This window comes from Molothrus ater, chromosome 3 (genome assembly GCF_012460135.2).
Source record: "Molothrus ater isolate BHLD 08-10-18 breed brown headed cowbird chromosome 3, BPBGC_Mater_1.1, whole genome shotgun sequence".
Taxonomy (NCBI): Eukaryota; Metazoa; Chordata; class Aves; order Passeriformes; family Icteridae; genus Molothrus; species Molothrus ater.
In genome coordinates, this window is record NC_050480.2 from 111,616,611 (window position 1) to 111,635,528 (window position 18,918).

An 18,918-nucleotide genomic window follows, 5' to 3' on the forward strand; every position below is an offset into this window, starting at 1 on the left:
ATCTTTGTCAGTTCTGTAACTTCTGGTTTTAATCAAATTGTATTGGCACAAACATCTTGTTTTCCTGTGTTAATCAGAAGCCTGATGGCTGCTATTAAAAATACAATTTCTGAGCTCTACATTTTGAGTTGTTTTCACAATAATCTTACTGCTAGAGGAGAAAAAGCTAGTTAATTCTTCGAAATAACTTCTTTGTTTCCACTCTGTCTCTCTAACACATGCAAACCCAGCCTTGCCAGGCTGGTTTACAGACTCTTTTCACTAATGAGAGGCTGATTTGCTAATTTTTCACCTTTCTTGCTTATCATTAAAAGAAACCAGTGAAATCAGCACTTGGGGTTTATACATAAAACTTTATCAGACAGTCTGGCATTGGGCTTGAATTGCTACAAGAGGGACTTTGCCCAGTTTATAATGGGTGTATTGTGGGTTCTGATGTATCACTGTTACAGTGTTCTCAGCTGCCTCTACAGCAGAGCTGCAATTCAAATAATGAATTCATCCTATTTTGGAGCTAATTTGTGCAGAAGGACATTCCCACAGTGCAAACAGTTAAGGTTGGATTTGGAAGGGGAGTACCTGGCCAGCTCCCTGCCAGACTCCAGCTTTTTATGCAGAACAGGGATTGCAGTTGCAGGGTATCACTCCTAATTTTTGGCCAGGAAATCCCATGGAATGATTCATTAGTCTTAAAGTTTTCAGTTAAAAAAACATGTCTGTGGTAAAGAGGGGACCCTCCCAAGCCATGGATTAACTTGGAGTAAACACTGGCTAATCCTTGGATGAGTAAAGTCATGGTGAGATCAGTCAGCAAACTGTTCTTTGCTGCTGATTTCTGCATAAATACACTTACCTGCCTGTGCTGACTGTGTTGAACACTATAAATATACAGAGATTTATGTTTCATATGAGTTCCATGCCCTTTTGCATGACCAGAGACAGCCAAGTGCTGCCAACAGCCTGACTCCTGTCAAACTGGTTTAGGCATCACGCAGCCAAAAGGAGAGTATTGGGCAAATACTTAAAGGGGCATTTTAATGATTGCTGGGGAAAGCTCCACGTGTGTTTTGGAACTGAAATGGTTTGACAAGCAGCTAATGCAGTCAGATTGTTCTAATGGCAATGCCTGACCTACATTTCATGGGTTATTGAAGATGAAAATTAAGAGCGTGGTTTGTCTCAGAAAAGGATATTGGGTTAAAAACAAACAAACAAAAACCCACCCCAAAATTCCAGACAAACCAAAGAAACCAAAGTGCCACACAGAAAAAAAAATCTGCTGTACAATTTAAACCAGAATATTTTATCTTCATGTATCTATATTTGGCTGAAATTGTAAACCATAGTCTTATGGTCAGTAAAAAGATTGAATCCTTCCTTCCTTGCTTCCTTCCATCCTTGTTTTGTGCCCTTCTCTCTCAACCAAATTCCAGGAGGGTAATTTCTTACATAACTCAGTTTAGATTTGTGAGTTGTGCCAGTGGGAGGAAGGAAAGGGCCCCAATCTGAATGTTTATAGGAGTAAAATCAGCTATATTGTTTATGAAGAGATATCTCAGTAATTTATTTCTTGAAGGCATCAGTATTCTAGTCTTTAAAATGAGATAATCTGAATTCATCGTGGTTTTTCCTGAGCTCCCTCAGTGGCATCTGAGAAGCTCAGTGCTGAAACGTTTACATTTTGGTTTGTAAACCTAAGCAGAAAACATAGAAAGAAAACTTTGAATACTTTACCAAGCCCTGTAAAGCCCAAAACAAGGCCTTTTTTTTGGTTCCTGTTGAAAGAAACCAAGAGTGTCGAAATCCAAGAGTGACATTTCCCAAGCAAGCTTTCAAAAACAAACATTGAAAAATCGCAACCTTTTCTTAACTCGCACGGCTTAAACTCTTAACCCAACAAACCAAAATAAAAATATTGCTTCTAAACCACCCCTCCCAAACCTTCCAGGACAGCCTCGGCGGCAACAGCAAGACAGCCATGGTGGCCACGGTGAGCCCGGCGGCCGACAACTACGACGAGACGCTGTCGACGCTGCGCTACGCGGACAGGGCCAAGAACATCGTCAACCACGCCGTGGTCAACGAGGACCCCAACGCCCGCATCATCCGCGAGCTCCGCGAGGAGGTGGAGAAGCTGCGGGAGCAGCTCACCAAGGCTGAGGTACAAACCTGAGGCCTTGCAATTCCAGAAAACCCCCACCCAGGCTTAGCTGGCTCTCTGTTGTCATTATATTGCAGAGGTTCCATAGTGTTGTCTCCTTATTGCAAGTTTCATGCCTCCTTCATGTTTCTCATAGGCAGCTCCTCTAAGCACTGACTCTCCGTTCTTCTCACAGTAGCCACCTGACTCCAGTTCCCCTTTTAACCAGCCAACCAACCAACCCACTCTTTTAAAGCACTCTTCTCATTGGCTACAGCTGTGGCCTGTTCTTAATCTCTAATAATTGCCTCAGCTACAACTTCTTAGGGGTAAGATTACTTTCTATACTACCTTTATTTTCTTATATTCCATCCCCCTACAGCTCTATAGAAGGCATTTGTCTTGGTTTGAAGACATGTGTCTGCTAAGGAAGGCAGGAGCTTCCCTTGAAATGGAGAATGTAAACCCCTTCCCTCTGAATTGTTATGGTTTTGGAATTAAGGGGCTCTCAGGCAAAGACAGGGGAGTAAGAATGACAGTTCTTTACTAGGAAAATGAAAAAGAAATACAAATGTAATAGTACAAAAAGAAAATACTACTGACAGAGTCAGAATACAACCTGACACCCTGTAGAGCTTAGCCGGCTCGACAGAAAGATTTTGTCTTGGTTTGAACAGACAGGTGTCTGCTAAGGAAGGCAGGAGCTTCCCTTGAAATGGAGAATGTAAACCCCTTCCCTCTGAATTGTTATGGTTTTGGAATTAAGGGGCTCTCAGGCAAAGACAGGGGAGTAAGAATAACAGTTCTTTACTAGGAAAATGAAAAAGAAATACAAATGTAATAGTACAAAAAGAAAATACTACTGACAGAGTCAGAATACAACCTGACACCCTGTAGAGCTTAGCCGGCTCGACAGAAAGATTTTGTCTTGGTTTGAACAGACAGGTGTCTGCTAAGGAAGGCAGGAGGATCCCTTGAAATGGGAAATGTAAACTTCTTCCCTCCGAATTGTTATGGTTTTGGAATTAAGGGGCTCTTAGGCAAAGATATGGGAACAGGAATAACAGTTCTTTACTAGGAAAATTAAAAAGAAATACAAATGTAATAGTACAAAAAGAAAATACTACTGACAGAGTCAGCATACAACCTGACACCCTGTTGTTCAGGGTGTTGGTAGTAGTCCAATTAAATGGTGGCTGCAGCCCTCCTGCAGTGGGGAGGGCTTCTTTCTACTCCTGTAGAAGGGTTTAGTTTTCCTCTGAAGGTCCTGTGGTGGTGTAGATGAGCCTGGTCTTCCTCTGGGAATCCAGTGAAGAAAGCTGCTCCTTTGGGAATCCAGTGGGAAAAGGTTGCCTGTGGTATTCCAAATCTCAGATTATATCCAGGTAGGAATGCTTGGCTCCTCCCTCTGGGTGGAGCATCTCCCAGTGGGATGATGGACTTTTATCAGCCGGGCAGTGACACTCACTGGCCCATTAGCAGAACGTATTTCCCAGAGGGAGGATTGGTTATGGAAGAGATAAAGAAAAACTGCCCAATTAACAGAAGATAACTGCCCCACCTCTAACAGATGGCAAATAGAATACACATCCCAGCCATATCTTGTAACCTAAGACAGAATTCCATGAGGGAATGTTGCAGAGCGTCCAGGGGATGCTTCCATCTCCCTTTATATAATTTATTTACGTTTTTCTGTATGTCCATCTTGAAACACAGGCATTCATTGAGATATTGAGCACCTTGTTGAGCATTCTTTGTTTTATTCTGTGAAGCAGAGGACATGGAAGCATGGATAGTTCCAGTTAAGACTGGGTGATATTTAGGCAGAGCTCTGCTGATATATTTTAAGAATTCAGCTTGGCCACATCCTCTGAGATGTGACTTCCGTTAAATAAAGTTTTTTTGCCTGTTTCCAGCTGTTGAATCTCTCACAGGCCCTAGGCAATATCTCTCTACAACTCCCTGAAGGGAAGTTGTAGCCAGGTGGAGGTTGGTCTCTTCTCCCAGGCAAGCAGTGACAGGATGGGAGGAGAGCCTTAAGCTGCACCAGGGGAAATTTAGGCTTAACATTAGAAAAAATGGGAAATTAGAAAAAAAATCTTAACAAGAAAGAGTGATTGAGCATTGGAATGGGCTGCCCAGGGAGCTGGTGGAGTCACCATCCCTGGAGGTGTTTAAAAAAAGACTGGATGTGGCACTCAATGCCATGGATTAGTTGATAAGGTGGTGTTAAGTCATAGATTGGACTCGATGATCTCCAAGGTCTTTTCCAACCTATTCTGTGATTGTTTCTGGAGTGACATTTCAAGAGAAACATGGTCTAAATGTTAGATGAAGGCCAAGAATTAGTGTAATTCTGAGTTCTGTTTCCAAAGGGACAAACCAATGGTGATGTAATCCCTGTGGTTTGAAGCTCAGAAAAATTATGATTACAACATTTGCATCCTGAGGTATGCAGGGAATGCTGGCTGTGATACTGCAAATGACTTGTGGATTTTGGACTCTTCTCATTTGAGCTGCCTAATGTGCTAAGCATGCACTCTGTGTGTATCAGTTTCTTTAAGGTGTCTCAAGTTAAATATCCTAATATTAAATATCTAAAAATTCCTCTAAAATATCAGCTACAGACTTAGCAGTACTCTGAGAGTTGCAAGTAATCCCCATTTGTTTCATTTTTTAGTATTACTCCCAAAATAATGGCAGCTGTCCAAAGTAATGAAGTAGTGTTTCCTAAGGATGAAATAATAAATATTTCATTTCCTAAGTATTAAAATCCCACCCTAGTTGTCATCCCAGTGGCATTGACAGAGAGCAGGGAAAAGCCAGAGCAATTTGCTGTTAAGAGGCTGCACAGTAAAGGTCAAACCCCACATTCACAGCCTTGTGCTCCTTTCACTTCATTACATTTGTTGCCCATCTAATTGTTCTTCCAGAAATGTGCATAAATAACTTCCTGAAGTGAACAAAAGCACTGACTCATTATGACAGGTTACATTTTCAAAGCTCATTTCCAGATATAGAAGTTGCCAAGTTGTGGGGTTTGGGTTTTATTTGCCTTTTGGTGTCAGTGTCCTTTTCTCTCCTAAACAACCGGGACAGAACTTGACAGTTGGCTTTCCCCTCACAGAGTATGGAATTATCCTCTTTTCCCCTTTTCTTTTATAATCCATGCATTTTGAATTTCTTTTTTTTGATGGAATTAACATCATGTTTTAATTTGTCTGTGCCAAGGCCGCCAGCTTGTCCTTCCTGAGCTGGGAATTCACCTGCTTCCAGCAGAGAAGCAGCCTGTGGGTCTGGGGTCAGGCTAGGCTCATTTCTTTGGGGTTTATTTCAGCATTGTGGGGAATAAGGAGAGTTACTCAGGTCATTGTGCAGCTGAAATGTGTGAAAATGTTCACTTATTGTCCAAAGAAATGGACAAATTGAACCTTGAGAGTATCTGGGCTTCATCATTCTGCCCTGGTAGTGTCCACCCCTTTGCCCTGATAATGTTTTTTTCTAGTATTGTGAATTACTTTTTTTTGGAAATTGCCTTGGCTTTTTGTGTGGAATTCACAGAATCATGGAGTGGTTTTGGTTGGAAGGGACCTTAAAGCTCATCCAGTCCCACCCCCTGCCATGGCCAGGGACACCTTCCACTATCCCAGGGTGCTCCAAGCCCTGTCCAGCCTGGCCTTGGACACTTGCAGGGATCCAGGGGCAGCCACAGCTTCTCTGGGCACCCTGTGCCAGGGCCTCACCACCCTCCTAGCCAACAATTCCTTCCCAATCCATCCCTGCCCTCTGTTCATGGGAAACCATTCCCTTTTGTCCCTCCAGACCCTTGTCCAAAATCCTTCTCCCTTTAACCACATATTTAGGTATTTAAAGGAGAAAAAGCCCACACAGGACACATCAGCTGACAGTTCCTAGACTGTTGTGTCTTGAGGCAGAGGAAACTCCTGTCTTAAAACAGGATTTTCCAATCCTGGCACTTGCTCCTTTTCTTGAAGGAACTGCAGTGTAATGAGGCCACTCCTTGATCTGGATTCCTGTGAGGAGTTTTGGGTTTGTGGTAAGGAAGTGTCTGATTCTGGAGAATGATGCTCCCATTGTTTAATTGGCATTGCATAAATGCCAGCCAGCCAAACCCATGTTCCTCATTAGCAGTAATGAAATAATGACATGAGGAAGTCCACAGGCTCTTTGAGCAGGGTTTGTAGAGGAGGAAATCCCACTATGGAGATGGAAGTTAAAAATCATAGAATAGTTTGAGTTGGAAGGGACCTTTTAAAGCTCTTCTAGAGCAACCCCCTACCATGGGACACCTTCCACTATCCCAGGGTGCTCCAAGCCTCCATCCAGCCTGGCTTTGGACACTTCCAGGGATGGGGGGATGCTGATACCCTTTCAGTTTTTGTGGTGTCTGATGGGTGGCTGTGGGAGTATCTCCTTAAGGTAGTCTGTGTTTGGAACATGGGCCTTTGAATATTTCACCAGACAAAATTAGAGCAGTAGCAAATTAGCAAGAAAATGGAATTTCAGTGTCCAGAAGCTCACTGTAAAGCTTCCTTTGATACTCACTCTGTAAACTGTATGTAGAAATGCAGAGGTGCATAACCAGAAGAGCTGCATTTTTCCTGTAGAAAAAATAATGCACACATCAGGCCATTTAAAAATGAGCAATAAGAATATTTTGGTGGCATGGCAGTGTGCTGAGATGTGAGGCGTCATTTTGAGAGTTTGATAGCCAGAGCAGCAGGATCTTTAAAAACAAAACTGGCTTTAACATGAGTCACTTGGAATGTAGAGATAAGATTAATTTCTGTATGAGTATCTTTGTGCAAATCTGCCAGTATCATGTAATTGGTTTGTGTTGAAGCACATAAACTCCATGTTAACATCTGTACTTTAAACTAATTAAAGAACTTTTGGGTGGATTCTGCCTTTACGTGCAATGTGTGTTTTTAAGACCCCTTTACTTACTGCTTAGTGTGCCTTGAAAAATGAGTCATGTTGCCTTTATTCATTCCCCCATCTGTGTGGCTGCAGAGGGAAAAAACACAGAGCACAACAAGCTTTTCTTGTTTCATTTGCTTTTATTCCTGCAGGCTATGAAATCACCAGAATTAAAAGAACGATTGGAGGAATCAGAAAAGTTGATTCAGGAGATGACCGTGACCTGGGAAGAAAAATTACGAAAAACTGAGGAGATAGCTCAGGTTTGCTGCTTTCTTTCCTCCTTCCCTGCCCCCATTTTTTATGAAAAATAGGTTTGTTTTCTTTGTCTGTCAGTTCATAGAGGTTGTCTGAGTCTCTCCCCACATTTATGGGTAAGTAGGTCAAGCTTGCTGCCCTTTTGAAAAGCTTCACTTAATTCCTGTGATAGATGGGTGCCTCCCAGATTACCACTCCAGTGACAATAATAAATTGTCACTGTATGCAAATGGAGAAGTTATTTAACAAAAAAAAAATAAAATAATCCACGGATGAGAGGATTACAGGGGTTTTTATATTCTTCAGGCAGTAAAATTGTTTGTGATGAGGGAGCATTGAGAGCATTCAGTGCAAGGTTATGGACTGACTGCCTCAATGCACCAGGCAAAGGGCATTCAGAATGATAAAAAATAGAGCTGTTGAGGATCTGTGTGTGTTTTAATAGCTCCTAAACTGATATTTAGGGCTTCAGACCATAACTGGAGATGATTACCTTGGAAAAATGAGGCAGGTCACCACGGTTGTTGCATGACACTCCTGGTTCTTCCCACACAAATGCTGATGTATATATTTGCAGAGGGGAGCTTTGGAGGGGGAGGACTGTGGGGAGGTGATGAATAGTGTGTAATAAATATGGGGAGAATGGAGCCTCTGGTACAAAGCCCTCTTGTAGATGCCACAATCAGAATAGACTGTGTTGACTTTGGTTTTAAAGATCCATTGTAAGAAGTGCTGCCTGTGACTATGAGGGCTTCCTGCCTTTCAGTGCAATTCCTCCCTGTGTATAAGGGTGGAAAAAAAATAATAATAGTAAAAAAATCCTGCTCTTGTCCTACACAATAGTTTCTAGGCTTTGAATGTGTGAGGAGGTTGAAAAACTGAAGTAATGAGTTCAGCTCTTCAGACTAAATGTGCCTTGATGTCTGCATTTGCTCTCTGCCTTTCTGTCTCTAAATTCCCAGCCTGGTAGGATGTTTCAGAGCTGGGAGTTTCATGGGCCTTGAAAAAGGGATTTTTTTTTCCAGAGGAGGGATGAGGACAAGTGTTTGTGCAGCACAGGCTGTTCCAGGACTGTCTGGAAGTCAGTGGAAGCCACTCTGTCACTCCCCTCCTCACCTGGACAGGAGAGAGAAGGTGTAACAGAAGGTTCCTGGGTCCAGATACAGACAGGGAGAGATAAATGATCCATTACTGTCATGGGCAAAACTGATTTCACTGGGGAAAATGAGTTTAATTTGTACCAATCAGATCAGAGTAATGAGAAATAAAAACGAAATCTTGAAACACCTTCTCCCCTCTTCTCCTTTTTTCCCAGGCTCAACCTTACTTTTGTTTTTATATTTTCTGCCCCCAAGTGGGACAGGGATATAAGGAAAGGGGGCTGTGCTGTGTCCTCCACATGTTGTCTTTGCTGCTTTTTCATCTGTCTGTCAAATTGTGTCAGGGTAGACAGGTAGGAAGGAGGAATATTTATAAATCTCTGAGGAAAGGATGAGTCCTAATAGACAGCAAGGACCATCAAAGAGGCATCAATAAGAGTTCAAAGCCTTAAACACCAGCCACATGAACAGGCAATTTTTCACATTTTCAGTGAAAAATTTCCGTATTTGACATACTTCTAATGTTTTTTTCAGCGTTTAAGTTAATTAACATTAGGTCTTGAAAAAAAAAATTACCAGGAACTGGCTCTTTTTCTCTCAGTTAATCCTATGAGATCCACATTGTGGGCCAGGTTCTCCTTGGGGCAACATGTGCTTTATCTCTGCAGATAATGAGGATTTTTGTGAACTTCAGAGCCTGGCACTGGTGATCGGAAGAGAGATCTTTGACATCACACTGCAGTTTCTCCTCTGTTCTTTGTTTTCTCTCTCTCTCTCACACACACACATGACTTTCCCTTACAAGGGCATCATGTTGGGTTTGTAAGCCTATGTGGAGACAGGGAACAGAAAATCAAGAGCGAGTTGTGCCATTTCTTTGCAGTTTTAATCTTGATTGGACCTGGTACAACTGAGCAGGGAATGATCCTGAATATTGTGGCATACTCAGTTTTTTTAATATAAAGCACACTGATAGGTAAAGATAAACATTCCAGGATTATTCTTACATTATCTAATTCGATTTTTTTAAAAGTCTCAGCAGCACTGGGAAAGCAGTGTAGGTCTCTTGTATGGTTTTCTTGCTTAATAATTTCACCCTCTCCTGTTGCTGCTTCCCCCAGTAATCCTATGAGGAGTCTCTCATATTTATTTCTAATTTTTTTGTTGTTGTTGTTGCAGACAGTGAGTCTCACTTCAGTTTCTCTCTGCTCCTGGGAACAATTCTCAACTTTTCTATCCCAGTGGATTTTTTTTTTTTTTTTGTAGAAGAATCCCTTTCTGTTTCTAAGTCAGAAATGTTTAATGTTCCTCTTTCACTGTTCTGGTCTCACCCAAACCCTTCCCTTTGAGAGATGGACATTTTTTGCACAGTAATGCTTTGTTGGGCATTTCTATGAAGTCTTTTGACAAGAACAAAACACCATCCAAAATGCTGCTATTCTTGTTCAGCAGGAAGTGTTCTTTGCATTACTTAAATAGCAGGTTGCCAGTTTTTTGTCATTTTGATTGCTCTGGAACAAAGGATAGACATGGAGCTTGGCTTGGCAAGGATTTAACTTAACTTCTTGCTTTTTAGCTGGAAAGGGAGAATAAAGGGCTCTAGAGATGGCTTTGTGGTAGCATTTTGCTGTTCCAGTGAGGTCATGGAGATGCTCTGCAGTGCTGCAGGAGGCTGCTCCCAGCTGCTTTCATTTCCCACTGGGAATATGGGAATGTGTGGGACCAAAGCACGGAGCCACAGGAGGAATCACAGATAGCCCTGAGCAGAGCTTGGTACAACTGAACCTTCTGTGCCTCACCTGTTGCAGAAGAAAGAATTTCCTGTTCTAGAAGTACCAATCCATCATTTTTGCCTGGTGGCTCGAGCAGATGGGAATGGATTTCAGAATGTTTGGGCATCAATCAGCTCAGTTTTGATGGCTGCTCTCTTCCAGGAGCGTCAGAAACAGCTGGAAAGCCTTGGCATATCCCTGCAGTCCTCTGGAATAAAAGTTGGGGATAATAAATGCTTCCTGGTTAATTTGAATGCAGATCCCGCTCTCAATGAACTCCTGGTGTACTATTTAAAGGTAAAAATATATCTTTGTATATAAAATTTTTGTAATGTCAGGCCTCTAATTCATTTGGAGAGGTGTACTTGGAGAGTTCTATAGAACTGTATGTCTAAAAATATTAAGATTTTTATGAGTACAATCTTTTTGTTTCAAATGTAATTCTTTGTTGCACAGGAAAAGTTTGGGGATTTGATGTTTTTGTTTGTTTTGGTTTTCTTTGGTGTTTTTTTAAAAGAAATTTAGACTTGTTCTTTTTGAGAAACTGTCTCCTGTTCTGGGATGAGGTGTTTTTGTTGGTTGGGTTTTTTTATGCAAACTTTCACAAGCTTTTACCCATGAAATTGTTTTATATGAAAGTTGGGCATATCAGTAGTCAGCTTCTCTGTGTGTAGTCTAAATTCTGGCTGCTGTCTTCAGTTTATGAAATGCATTTTTAATCCTCTTTGTGCAACTTGCCAAAAGTGAAAAAAAGTTCTGTTCTGCCTCAGCACTTCTGATGTGCAGACCCTGTTTCTGATATTAACCATCAAACATATGATGTGACTTTTTCACTCTGTGCTGAAATATTTGGGCAGTTTATTGTGGCTTTTACAATTGTAGATGGGGATTCAGGAGGAGAAGCAAGGTACAACCATTTTAAAGTCACATCTTGGAGTGCAAATTCTAAAAATTTTGCAGCGAACATCAGGCAGTTTGAGCTTCACATTAAATCATTCTGTTCCCTTTGAAGTGGGATAGTAACTCTCAAAACAGCCACAAAATCAGCAATTAAGCTGAAAGATGGTTTTGGGTTAGTCAGTCTTAGGAAATATCTGATCCTCTTTTATATCAGCCATCGTGGCTCTGCAATATCTCAATAGAAACAAGGGAAAACACTTTTTCCATGTTGTATCTGCTAAAAAAAAACACATTAAAAAGGAGAAAAGAGCTGAGGTTTTGGAGAGGTTGACTGTTTCCCAGACAACTTGCACGTAAAAGCGCAGAGTGTGACTCAGCTGCTAAATCACTGACAGATACTGGGACAGATCCCACTTTGTCCCAGTGGTCACTGGGGACAAGGACAAGAGTGGGACAAAGCCTTTGGCCCATCAGTGCCAGCAGGAGAAATCTCAGGTGGATCTGTGCTCTTTTCCTTCTCTAGGGAAAACTCCTTGGGGTAGATTTTGTCTCCTTCAATTAGTCTTTGTTACTTTTTTTAATAACTCAGATTTATCTTTCTCCTGGGGAATTTTGGTGTAAAAATCCCTGTGCTTTGAAATCATTGTGATAAAATTACTTGCAGCTGTTTTTCCTAAAATCCTGAGATTTAACTCTCTTGTTTCTCAGAATATTTGCCCACTTTCTCTCTGAGCTGTGTGTGCACCAGGTCCTTCAAGTACTGAAGAACAACCTAAATTGACCTGTCTAAACTGTTAAATCTATTCCTCAAAAATTGCTTGGAGATGCCTAAAAAAGAGATTTCTGTCCCAAAAGGGGGATCCAGCCCTGGCAGTGGTGGAGTCCCCATCCCTGGAGGGATTTAAAAGCCTTGTGCAGGTGGCATTTGGGGACATGGGGCAGTGGTAGCCTTGGCAGTGCTCGGGAATGGTTGGATGGTCTTAAAGTGCTTTTTTCCAACCTCAGCAATTTTATGTGTGGGGTGATCCTTCATCTTCCAAATCCCCCATACCCTGAGTATCCAGGATTTTCCTGAGCTGTTGCTGATCTAGGTGGAACCTCCATATCCACAATAGATCTGCCACTGAGAGCCTTTCTAAATTCCTGCCTGAAATCCTTTATTCCTTTGGCTTCTACAACAGTCTGAGGCACTGGATTCCTCCATTAAATCATAAAATTATCTTCATTTTCATGTTTAACTATTACCTGTAAACTTCCCTGCTTGTTATTGTGACACAAAGCTGATTTTCTTCTCTTTTTCCTCTAAGGGAAGTATTGAACAGCTGTGACATTTTGGGACCAGATGACACAACACATCCAGAAGGAGAAAGGGTGAATTAGACCCAGTGAACCTCTGCAATCCATCATTAACATCTGAATTAATTTTTCCCCAGGAGCACACATTAATAGGCTCAGACAACTCTCAAGATATCCAGCTGTGTGGAATGGGAATTCTTCCTGAGCACTGCATCATAGACATCACCCCAGAAGGCCAGGTTATGCTGACCCCTCAAAAAAATACCAGGTGAAGGAATAAAATGCAGCCACAGCTGTTTGATAGTTGTCATTTTATCCAGTCTTTTCTGATTAATGGTGCACAGAGATACTTGGAAAACAAACTTCTCTATCTCCTTCGTAATAAGAAAAATTCTGCTTTTACATTTTAATTGTCACCTGTTCCTCTGTCAACTCATGTTCCATTCCAGGGGGATTTCTCTCAGGGAGGGTGTTTGTAGCCCAAATTTTTAAAGAGGAGATGAGTAAATTGCATGTGCTTTCAGCAAGTAGATACTCACTGATTTGCAGCTGCGTAGATGTAACTCCTATCAAAATTTGAATTAATTTTCTAGGAGATCTGTTGATATGCAAAGAGCTGCTGAAGCTTTTGTTCCTTTATTCAGTTAAGTAGCTCTACTTGAGAAGCAGCTGGCATATTCAGATTGATCACAAAATGACATGCAGAGTCAGCATCTCCAATAACTTACTGTTAATACACCAAATTCTAACTTTGCACATTTACCCTGATTTGTGGCTGATCCTGCTTGGAGCAGATTGGACTGAGTGACAACCTGAGATTCCCTTCAAATTTGAGTTATCTCACAATCCTATTTTCAAACTTAATCTGACTCTGAAATAAAAGTAGTTTCTGATTATTTTAATTAGTATCTTTAAGCTGTTCATGTAGCAAAGGTGCCTCATTCAAAAATTTCTGTCAAATATTGCCTTACTCAAATATTTCTGGTTTGTGTCTGTATTTCAGAGCAGTGTGCAAGTGTTTTTTTCTAGTGACTTTGTTTTCTCAGGCTGCTCATTTTTAAGCTCTAATTTTACTCCCCAGACACAGCTGTAGTAGTATCTGTCTAAATGTACTGAACTTCATGAGCTTAAGAGGTCAAAAGTAGCTGAATTTGAGGCTTGTATGAAACAGCACTGGGTAGATCAGTGAATTTTCTGGGAATATTTTGCCTGTTTGCAATCCCTAAATCTCTTCTCCTACCTTTACTTGTTGCAGTAATGAAAGTAATACTGGGAGGGGGAAAAAAATGAAGCTTCATATAAAAATATTTACTTCAGATTTTTGCCTTTTCCCAGGACATTTGTAAATGGCTCTGCTGTCGTGTGTCCCATCCAGCTCCACCACGGAGACAGAATCCTGTGGGGAAACAACCACTTCTTCAGGTAACAGAAGTTATTACAGGAATTGTAAATTGGCACCCACTTTGTTTTGGGTTAAGGTGCAAGGAAAGATGGGGACTATAAAAGCAATGCTGATGTTGGACTGGTTTTTAATGCTAAATGTTGTTACAAGGTCACTGTGTTCTCTGTCTCCTGTAGTCCCAACCACATCTGTGACCTTCCTGTATCAGACAGCATCACTGGTAGATATTTTCTATTCAAGACTGTGCTTTGAAACCCTCTGAAATACCTCAAAAATCAGTAAATTTGAATGACAGTCTAAAATGGCATTGCTTTATTTCATCCTTAAAAGGAGAACCCATGTAATGAAGTGAGCTATCACTTCATTATTGCCTCTAAATTATTTGGATGTGGAATGACTAAAAAATGTCATGATTATCTAAACTGTATTATTGGTAGCATGAGGTACTTAATTATGAGAATGTAGAATGGATTAATTAGTTTACCTTCTGCTCCTGTTTTTGCCCTGAGGAAAATTACACCCACAGGAGATCAATAAAATTTGAAAGGCAAAAAAAGCTTCTGATTTCGAGGCTCTACTGAATTTTAACAATATTTGAAAGCAGCCCTATGTTTCAGAGCTGTGCAATTTAATAATTCTCTAAAAATTTTCCTCTTATTTAAAGGCTGAATTTGCCAAAGAAGAAGAAGAAGGCAGATCATGAGGATGAGGAGCGGGACAACTCCATGAAGTGCAGTAACAGTGTGGAGCAGCTGGATATAGATGGAGACAATTCCAGTGAGGTGTCCAGTGAGATTAACTTCAGCTATGAATACGCCCAGATGGAAGTCACCATGAAGGCTCTTGGTAGTAATGGTAAGGAGCCACAAAAAATTATTTGGAAATGTGTATAAAATATGAGGATAACCACAGACTTTTTCCCTTATAACTTCCTTTTGGAGAATTTTCCTTGTGAATGACTCATCACAGTCATTTTTGTGCTTGAGGAGGGAAAAATAACCATGGCAGACTGTTTGGTTTGGCAGTTCTTGCTAAGGGGAAAGCCAAAAGTGGAATGCTGGTGGAACTGCAGTCTCAAATCAAAGTGTTTTCACTTGGCTGTTTATTTTTCTTGTGTTATGTCTCACTCAGGCATTAACTGCAATGATTTCTGTCTCTGAAACCGTGTTTTTGAGTTTTTGTGGTCTTATGTAGCTGTCCCAGAATGACATTATTTTGGGAAATAGGAAGATTTTTTTTTTCCTCCAAGTTGGGCTTTCCCTTTTCTTAATTCTCTTAAATCATCTACCTTGTAAACATTTGCTTTGCTTCAGAATTCAGCAGCATTTTTTAAATACACACTGCAACAAAACCAGACTCTCTCTTTTTACCTGATACCTGCGCTCACACCGTACACCCAGGACGCTCCTCAGCATGAATTTCACTGCAGTACTTTCTTTATTTTCAAACTCTGCCTAGACCCAATGCAGTCAATCCTGCAAAGCCTGGAGCAGCAGCATGAGGAGGAGAAGAGATCAGCTCTGGAGAGGCAGAGGTTGATGTACGAGCACGAGCTGGAGCAGCTGCGGCGCCGGCTCTCGCCCGAGAAGCAGCATTTCCGCAGCATGGACAGGTTCTCCTTCCACTCCCCCAGTGCCCAGCAGCGCCTCAGGCAGTGGGCAGAGGAGAGGTGGGTACCCCCCTGGGGCCAGCAGGGGTGTTCAGTCAAATTTCTGCAGCAAATTTGGTAAAATTTTCATTGTGCTGCGATTGCGGTGGATTTCTGTGAGGACTCGTGGCGGGGCTTGGGGAGGACACGGCCAAAATATTTATCTAAAAATCACAGAAGGGACATCAAATACCATCCAGTTCCACCCCTGCCATGAGGGGAACACTTTCCACTATCCCAGTTTGCTCCAAGCCCCATCCAACCTGGCCTTGAACACCTCCAGAATAACCAGACCTAAAATGGTAGAAAATATGAGAAATAATGAGTTCCTGCTTTGTTGTTAAGGAGAAGCTCTATCCTGATCAGCAGCAAATTTAACTGAAGATAAGGTGATTGGATGAAATTTTGAGGCTCCTATGTGAGTTTGTTCTTTCATGGGTCATGCATGACTCAGCTGCTGGAAAGTTTTTCCTCTTGACTCAGATCCAGCTGTCTGACCTGGGCAGGTTCTGGCAAGCAAATAAAAAAAAGGGAGTAAGAGAATGATACAAAGAATTTTAATCCAAATAATTGTAAAAACCATTTAATAACCACAGAGGGGTCACTGTCCACTCTGCCTCTTCCTGGGTGATGGCACTGAGGTTATTTAGTTCAGCCCTTAAATAATCTTTTCCACTATTGCTGTCAAAAAGAGCAGCTGCAGGAGGAAGATGAAACCCTAAATAAATGAGTGTGGTAAAGACATGAAAAACACAAGTCATGAAAAGTCATGAAAAACACAAATGCAATATATATGGATAGAAAAGCAACTTCAGAATTAACAAATATTTCAGACAGCCTGCCAAGGTGCTAGTTGTGTGCCTGGGATGTTTTGTGGCACCAGATTCCTGGGCTGCAGAGAATTGCCACTTTTTCTCACACTTGCCAGGAAAGCCAGTGAGCAAGTGGCTCATGTCTGAATAAACCTTTCTCTGTAACATGGAACATCCACATCTGTGGTGGGAAAAACTCAGGAATGAGTCACACAAAAGCTGCTTGTTCAGCAGATGCATGGAGAAGTCTCCAAAGCCAGCAGCGCTCTAATTTTCATATTGCTAAATTCATACAGATGTGGAGGGTGGTTCCCAGTTGAAATGTAATTTCATACACCTGATTTTTTGTGTTAAAAATACAAATTATATAAATAGAATGATAAAATTATTTTGGTATGAAGGCACCTGAAAGTCCTTCCAGTTCCACCCCTACCATGGGCAGGGACACCTTCCATTGTCCCAAGTTGCTCCAAGCCCCATCCAGCCTGGCCTTGGACACTTCCAGGGATCCAGGGGCAGCCACAGCTTCTCTGGGCACCCTGTGCCAGGGCCTGCCCACCCTCACAGCTGAGAATTCCTTCCCAATATCCCATCCATCCCTGCCCTCTGGCACTGGGAAGCCATTCCCTGTGTCCTGTCCCTCCATGCCTTGTCCCCAGTCCCTCTCCAGCTCTCCTGGAGCCCCTTTAGGCCCTGGAAGGGGCTCTGAGCTCTCCCTGGATCCTTCTCTTCTCCAGGTGAGCACCCCCAGCTCTCCCAGCCTGGCTCCAGAGCAGAGGGGCTCTAGCTCTGGAGCAGCTCCTTGGCCTCCTCTGGACTTGATCCATGTCCTTCTTCTGTTGGGAGCCCCAGGATGGACCCCAGGATGTTGTATAGGGCAGTGTCCAAACCTTTGCATGAGTTCAGGTGGAGTCCAGGGCTTGTGAACATGAGGTTGCTTCTGGGTTTTATGGAGGGGCTCACCTGTCAATATTTGTAGCAGCCCCTCTATAATGTCACCTGTCCCTTCCCTCTTTAATCCTCACCCACAAGCTCTCAGTTGTCTCCTCATCCATTTATTTTGCTTCTCATGAACCTCATGATTTTCCCTGTCTCCCCTTCCCATTCCCATTGTTCCAGGGAAGAAATGCTGACCCACAGCCTGAGGAAGCTGCGAGAGCAGATTGTTAAAGCCAATTTGTATGTGAGAGAAGCCAATTTTATTGGAGAGGAACTGGACAAGAGGACAGAGTACAAAGTGACCCTCCAGATCCCAGCTTCAAGCCTTAATGCCAACAGCAAGGTACAGTCACCCTGACTGAATTAAATGGTTGTTAAGTAAGTTTGTCCCTCAGTGTTCAGATCTCTTTTACTCTAACGATTGAGTTAGTTTTCCACTAATGTGCATTAAATACATCTCTGCTACATCCTTATTTTATACCATGAAAATTTTATAATGTCCCTTAAGAGATAAATGTTTGGGTGCAAGACCTTTCCCCTGGTGTTGAAGTTCCCACTTGCTGCTGTTGCAGAGTGACAAAGTCTCTGCAGGTTGGGTAACATCTGTTGCAAGTGTTTACCATCCCTTTGTGGACATTTGACTTTGCATCATCCCAGTGAGCTGTGAAAATTTTGCCATCCCCATTATGGAGGGAGGAACTGGAGCAGAGAGGATTTCAGTTACTTGTTCCCAGGAATCTTAGAAATTTTGGAAGGAGGGATCTGAACCCAGACTTCTGTGTCTCAGGCTGGCAACTGAAGCTGGTGTTATTTCTTGAAGCCAAATCAGTATTTTGGTGATACTCAGACTGTCGTTAGTGCAGTAAATTTTATTCCAGGATTATAATTTTGTTCATGGATTTTATTCCAGGATCATAATTTTTGTCAGTTGTTTGAGAAGTTTTTCTCACAGTCTTCTGGAGAAGACACATCCAGAAACAGGTTGATAAAGGGGGTTAAGTGTCTGCACTAGTTGAAAGTTGCAGGCATTAGTTATTTTAGCTGGAGCTCCAGGCCTGCTCTAACTTGAGGGTATTTGTGAAATACTTAAATGTTCCCATTTCTAACACTTATGCAAGGTGAAAATCCATGGAAACCAGTGCCTGTAGCTGCGATTAGACTGCCCAGTTAAAATGAGCACCAATACACTGTGACAGCTGAACTCAGAGCCTGTCACACTTGGATTTGGCTGCTCAAGCCAGAATAAAAAAAAAGGAACAGACTTTTCCCAAAGATATTCTCAAGTTTGTGTTAGTTTTAAACTCTTTTTTCACTGTTGTGACACGAATTCCTTCTTGGCATCCCTTTAATTGTTAAACAGAGAGGTGCAATTCTCAGTGAGCCTGCAATCCAGGTGAGGAGGAAAGGGAAAGGCAAACAGATCTGGTCACTGGAAAAGCTGGAGAATCGACTGGTGGACATGAGGGACCTTTACCAGGAGTGGAAAGACTGTGAGGAAGACAACCCAGTAAGTAAAAAGTCCTCCTGTAATTGCATTCCTGTTACATTTTCAGGAGGATTGTTGGGTGGAGGTGGGGAGGGAATATGCAAAGAGCCGAGTTTCCCTGAGGTTTTGCTTTTCCTAGTACTGAATTGATGCTCAGCATTTCATTAACCCTTATCTTGTCACTCTGATCCCTGCCTTTGTGCACAGTTTGGTGAGGGAATGGA

General features: G+C 42.0%; 1 protein-coding gene across 1 annotated transcript in view; it reads left to right on the top strand.

The window, feature by feature from the left end:
- Window positions 1-18,918, top strand: part of KIF13B (kinesin family member 13B) — a 124,354-nt gene that overhangs the window by 59,875 nt on the left and 45,561 nt on the right. Inside the window, exons 11-19 of the mRNA XM_036379870.2 lie at window positions 1,949-2,161; window positions 7,234-7,344; window positions 10,374-10,508; window positions 12,545-12,675; window positions 13,743-13,829; window positions 14,474-14,664; window positions 15,268-15,478; window positions 17,389-17,551; window positions 18,569-18,715. Of these exons, the coding sequence (XP_036235763.1) occupies window positions 1,949-2,161; window positions 7,234-7,344; window positions 10,374-10,508; window positions 12,545-12,675; window positions 13,743-13,829; window positions 14,474-14,664; window positions 15,268-15,478; window positions 17,389-17,551; window positions 18,569-18,715 (1,389 nt within the window). The remainder of the gene's footprint in view (window positions 1-1,948; window positions 2,162-7,233; window positions 7,345-10,373; window positions 10,509-12,544; window positions 12,676-13,742; window positions 13,830-14,473; window positions 14,665-15,267; window positions 15,479-17,388; window positions 17,552-18,568; window positions 18,716-18,918) is intronic.